Source organism: Limulus polyphemus, unplaced genomic scaffold (genome assembly GCF_000517525.1).
Source record: "Limulus polyphemus unplaced genomic scaffold, Limulus_polyphemus-2.1.2 Scaffold6217, whole genome shotgun sequence".
NCBI lineage: Eukaryota > Metazoa > Arthropoda > Merostomata > Xiphosura > Limulidae > Limulus > Limulus polyphemus.
This window is the reverse complement of record NW_013671827.1, coordinates 33,635-39,868: the sequence shown is the minus strand read 5'-3', so window position 1 is coordinate 39,868 and position 6,234 is coordinate 33,635. Positions and strand designations below refer to the sequence as shown.

Below are 6,234 nucleotides of genomic sequence, written 5' to 3'. Positions count from 1 at the left end.
TTAGAGATGTACTAAACAAAACTGTGTATAAAAATGTATAATTTAATATTAGAGATGTACTAAATAAAACTGTGTATAAAAATGAATTTAATATTAGAGATGTACTAAACAAAACTGTGTATAAAAATGTAGAGATTTAATATTAGAGATGTACTAAACAAAACTGTGTATAAAAATGTAGAGATTTAATATTAGAGATGTACTAAACAAAACTGTGTATAAAGATATATTTTTGTCATTTTATAATCAAAACAACACTTCTCTCCATCTTTAGATCTCCACAGAACATATGTGGGTATCAGCAATTATTAGAAATTATTCTAATCAACACGTCCAATGAAGAATAACCACAAATTTCACTTTCTTGAAGTCTATCACATAATATCGAAGACAATAAAACAAAGAACTACTTCTCTAGAAATTACTATTTATCTCTGCAAAAACCAAAAGTTGTCAAAAAATAATCAAACTACTTTCACAAAAGGCATATTTTTACTGTTTCAACGTTTATTTCTCATTATTACGTAGTGCATTTTAAACACGATTTTCAAAAAAACTTTGGTTTAGCTTTAAATCTGTGGTTTGAAATTTTACATCTAGATTATAATAAAGTTCAGTAAGAAATTTAATTTGTCAGCTTTCTGATGTTTTTAAAATTTCTGTGAAATAATAATAAAAAGACATAAATGATGAGTATAACACTAGATTTGGTAATTCAGGACTTCTATAAACTAAACTTAAAACTCTTTTAAATTTTCTGTTAATTGTTCTAAATATAGCAGAATGCTGAACAATACACACCTTATTCCATAATTAGAATACTTGTAAACTTTGTTAAATTGATTTTAACCAAGGCATAAATTAAATATGGATCCACCTTTAGATTCTAAGAGTTACAAGTAGCATCTTCACTATGAAAACATTCATTTCAGTTAATTGTTTCTATGAATTATTCCCCAGAACATAACTGTAATTTCATATTAACAAATTAAGGTTGACAAATCACAACTTGCTTTTATCCTTGCATTAAAACTGAAACTTTAAACTTTTAGCATGTCAAACAATTAGATTTCCTGTTTAAAAGTGCTATCAATAACCTACTGTACCTTTTGTTTTGTATAAAAAACTTCTGCTAATTTTATTGTTGTAAAATAGTTTTATTCTACAGAAAACACACGAGATTTGCCTCTCCATGCATTTTTGGCAAGATGTTCAAGTATTATCACATCCTCCATCCAGTCATCATTTGAGTTGCACTGTAGTCCAGACTGCTAGGCTTGACACTCAACAGCATTAAGCTGATGACAGAGATTTACAAAGAAAAAGATGAAGTTCATTTTCTTAGTTCAGTTTTGCATAAACATTATCAATGCAAGCACAAAATAACAGGCACCTTTGTTCTCTGTCCTTTTATATTAGTCCACTAAAAAATAGGTTTTGTTAAGTTATTAGTGACCAGTGGTTCATGAGACAGTCTTCTTTGCTTCTACTGGGGTTGTTACAGATTTCTGATCAATCATCATGATAATGCTGGTTCTTAAAGCTTACCCATAGAAAGAAAACAGCCATTTAATTAACTGAAAGTCATGACAATTATACACCAAAATCAGTTTTTCTTCTTCCAACACTGGCTTCTTTATCCTTCAGCCAGATCAAACTACAAATGAAAGGCAAAAAATATATACCCAATCACCAAACTGTGTTAAAAAAAAAACTTCAAGCCAAGGGATTAAGTTTGTCTGCATATTGAATCACCTACAATATAGCTGTACTACTTCATATACATACACTCAGCAATAGTAGCAGCAGCAAAGAAAAGAGAAGTTCAGAATCCTATGACTCAAGTCATTATCATAGTAAAGTCCATTCTAAATTATCTACTGGTCAGGCTAGTTATCTCCTTGATCTGATCTTCCTTTGGGCTAAAAAAAAAAAAAACAATAATTGAAAGCCAAAAATTACCTAATTTTACTTTAGTAACACAACACATGACAATAAAAACAGTTATATACAAGAACAATAACACAAGTAACAACACAAAACAATAAAAAGGATATGCACAAGAACAACACAACACATGACAATAAAAACAGATATATACAAGAACAATAACACAAGTAACAACACATGACAATAAAAACACAGTTATATACAACAATAACACAAGTAACAACACAAAATGATAAAAAGGTTATGCACAAGAACAACACAACACATGACAATAAAAACACAGTTATATACAACAATAACAAAGTAACAACACAAAACAATAAAAAGGTTATGCACAAGAACAACACATGACAATAAAAACAGTTATATACAACAATAACAAAGTAACAACACAAAACAATAAAAACACAGTTATATACAAGAATAACACAAGTAACAACACAAAACAATAAAAAGGTTATGCACAAAAACAACACAACACATGACAATAAAAACACAGTTATATACAAGAACAATAACACAAGTAACAACACAAAACAATAAAAAGGTTATGCACAAGAACAACACAACACATGACAATAAAAACACAGTTATATACAAGAACAATAACACAAGTAACAACACAAAACAATAAAAAGGTTATGCACAAAAACAACACAACACATGACAAGAAAAACAAGATTCTATACAAAAACAAGAAACACAAAATGACAAGAAAACAAGATTCTATACAAGTAACAGCATGTAACAATAAAAACAAGGTTCTGCACAAGAATAATATCAAGTAACACATGACAAGAAAAACAAGGTTTTACACAGGAACAATAGCACAAGTAACATAACACAAAACAATAAAAATAAAAAAACAACAAAATAAGTAACAGAGTACAGAAATAGTTAAAGTAAGAATGATAATTAATATAGGGCAATACATAAACAGTGTCAAAATAACAATTATGTAATATACTGGACAGTACATAAACACTGTCAAAGAATGATGTTTCAAACAGGGCAGAAAACAGAAACATTGACAATGTAAGAATGATGTTACACACTGGACAGTATAGAAATACTGTCAAAATAACAATTATGTAATATACTGGACGGTACAGAAACACTGTCAAAGTAAGAATGATGTTACACACATTAGAATTCAGAAACAGTGTCAAAATAAGAATGGTGTAATATACTGGACAGTACAGAAACACTGTCAAAGTAAGAATGATGTTACATACTGGACAGTACAAAAACATTGTCAAAGTAAGAATGATGTTACACACTGGACAGTACAGAAACACTGTCAAAGTAAGAATGATGTTACACACTGGACAGTACAGAAACACTGTCAAAGTAAGAATGATGTTACACACTGGACAGTACAGAAACACTGTCAAATTAAGAAGTTAACATTTTTTTTTAGACCGAAAATGTATTTCCGATAGGTAATTACCTCCTCTCACACAAAGCTATTTCAATCTTCATCTGTCTTCTAAGCATTGCTAAAAGATTTTCATGATCAGCACACCAGTCTATATACCCCATATATGTTTCATACAGAACAGTACAAAGTAAGAATGATACTTCTTACAGGACAGTACAAAGTAAGAATGATGTTTCATACAGAACAGTACAAAGCAAGAATGATACTTCATACAGAACAGTACAAAGTAAGAATGATATTTCTTACAGGACAGTACAAAGCAAGAATGATGTTTCATACAGAACAGTACAAAGCAAGAATGATGTTTCATACAGAACAGTACAAAGCAAGAATGATGTTTCATACAGAACAGTACAAAGCAAGAATGATGTTTCATACAGAACAGTACAAAGCAAGAATGATGTTTCATACAGAACAGTACAAAGTAAGAATGATACTTCATACAGAACAGTACAAAGTAAGAATGATACTTCATACAGAACAGTACAAAGCAAGAATGATGTTTCATACAGAACAGTACAAAGTAAGAATGATGTTTCATACAGAACAGTACAAAGCAAGAATGATGTTTCATACAGAACAGTACAAAGTAAGAATGATACTTCATACAGAACAGTACAAAGCAAGAATGATGTTTCATACAGAATAGTACAAAGCAAGAATGATGTCTCATACATAAGCAGAATAATAATGTTTTCTGAGCATGCTTAGATAAGGAAAAAAGCTATCACTTCAAAAAACATGTTCAGAAGTGAAACTGTAACTAAGCCTTAAAAAAGAAAACAGTAGGAAATGGCTTCACTAAGCAAAAATCCAAAGTATTAACTACCTGTACTGTCACATACTTCATAATTCCTGAAAACATACTCAACGACTATCAAGTCAGACAATCTTTTTCAAAACAATAGATGAAATCAGTGTTCACCAAACATAACTTTTTCTGTTCAATCTATTATTATTATATTAACCAAATAATAATAAATATTTATCATTATTTTTTTATTTCTTAAAAGAATTAGTAAAAGTATAAGATTTTTTCTGCTACAACAGTTTCTTTATGTTGAATCACGTCTTGCAGAAAAGTCCATTTCAGCATTTTTTAATTTACTAACCTGCGATTTTCTTTGTTCATCCTCTTCTTGCCGTTTCTCGTAATGGAGGAAATCATCAAATATGGAAGTGCTGTGCCGATAATTATGTATAATTTTCAGAACTTGTTTTCCTTTTTCTGCTGGCACTTCCTGTGTGTCACGAGAGTTTGTGACGGGTTTGTTTTCATTATTTTCTAAGCGGATGCGACGAAGTTGAGAGTTCGGCACATCTTTTACATAGATCCACTTGACCTTAAAACGTCCCTTCCATTTATCCTGAGCCCAGACACCAGCTGAGGTACTATAATCTACTGCAGACATCATCTGAGTCATTCCACAGAAATGTCCAGAACCATTGACACTAAAGAACAGATAAACTGGCCCTTTACCCTCTCGTTCCCTATACGCTGCATCTAATCTCTTGTTACCGTGTTCAGTGGAACACCAGATAGAGTACTTGATTGATCGGTGAATGTCATCTTCTGAAAATGACTTGATAATAAAGAATCTTGCAGATTTAGGATTCAAGTCAAAATCTTTTGGATTATAGTTATTTTCCATTCGCAGTTTATCGAGGACAGGGTGAGATGGAAAGCCATCAGGTCCAACTGAAGGCTGATCCAGTGGAACGATCTGAAGGGGTGGGGACTGAAAAGAATTGTTGTATGGTTGATCTAAAGAACCATTTGGTCTTCCACCTCTTTGTCCTCCCCATAGTGATGACCTTATTTGAGTAGGAGGACCCATTCTTCCACTACCATTCTTACTCTCCCAAGTACCAATATCCATACTGGAAGAGCCTTGCTTACTGGAGAATAGTGGTGCTGCAGGTGCTGCTTTTAATTTCATTTTAGACATAGATTTAGCAGGTTGGCTAGCAACTGATGCCCAGGACATTTTTTTATAACCAACTAGATGTGCTGGACCACATGAATTAAAAAAACTCCCACCTCGTCTCCCCAGATGAACATCACTGCCAACAGAAGCCAAGTATGGGTCTGTGAACGGGGTATCAACGTTTACATCTCTTACCACGAGGTTGCTCATCCCCTGTTCTAGTTTTCTAATGGAAGCCTGATCTCTGTTCTGTTCATAGTACTTCTGATTAAAGTCATCTGGGTAATCTTGGCCCACACATTTACGGCCTACCCCTCCAGAACTTCCCCACGTTGAGAAATCACTATCACTTCCATGTAGAAAATTAAATCCCTGACCATAACCTGGGAAACTGCTCTGTCCAAACATTCCATCCATGTAAGGAGCATGTTGGTCTCCAGCTCCAAGCTGGCCACCATATCCACCAAGAACTGTCACTGGGTCGGAACCATTACTCCATGCAGCTTCTCCTATGTTGCTTTGATTGACATATGGAAATGACATGGTAGCATAGTAACTAGACATACAAGGGTAGGGATCCCCCATGTTTGAGTTTGACACTGAAGAGTTGTAAGCCTAAGAAAAAGTTACAAGTTTAGTACTTTTACAGAAATTATTTTCAATATAATAATAACACAACTAACAAATGAAACAACATAAACCAAGTATTAAACATAACCTTACTCCCCCAAATTAATACTCTAACTGCTGAAAGTACAGGAATAATAAATATGATAAAACAACATAAACAAAGTATTAAACATAACCTTACTCCCCCAAATTAATACTCTAACTGCTGAAAGTACAATAATAATTAATATGATAAAACAACATAAACCAAGTATTAAACATAACCTTACTCCCCCAAATTAATAC

At 32.4% G+C, this 6,234-nt stretch overlaps 1 protein-coding gene across 4 annotated transcripts in view; it reads right to left on the bottom strand.

Annotated features, from left to right (window-relative positions):
• Positions 1-487: 487 nt before the first annotated feature.
• The window catches only part of LOC106473489 (YTH domain-containing family protein 2-like), an 11,516-nt gene continuing 5,769 nt past the window's right edge, over positions 488-6,234 (bottom strand). For all 4 annotated transcript variants that reach the window (XM_013934171.2, XM_013934174.2, XM_013934173.2 and 1 more), the window contains 2 exons: positions 4,504-5,934; positions 488-1,922 (listed from right to left, as the gene is read on the bottom strand). In XM_013934171.2, the coding sequence (XP_013789625.1) occupies positions 1,890-1,922; positions 4,504-5,934 (1,464 nt within the window). In that variant the 3' untranslated portion in view covers positions 488-1,889. The remainder of the gene's footprint in view (positions 1,923-4,503; positions 5,935-6,234) is intronic.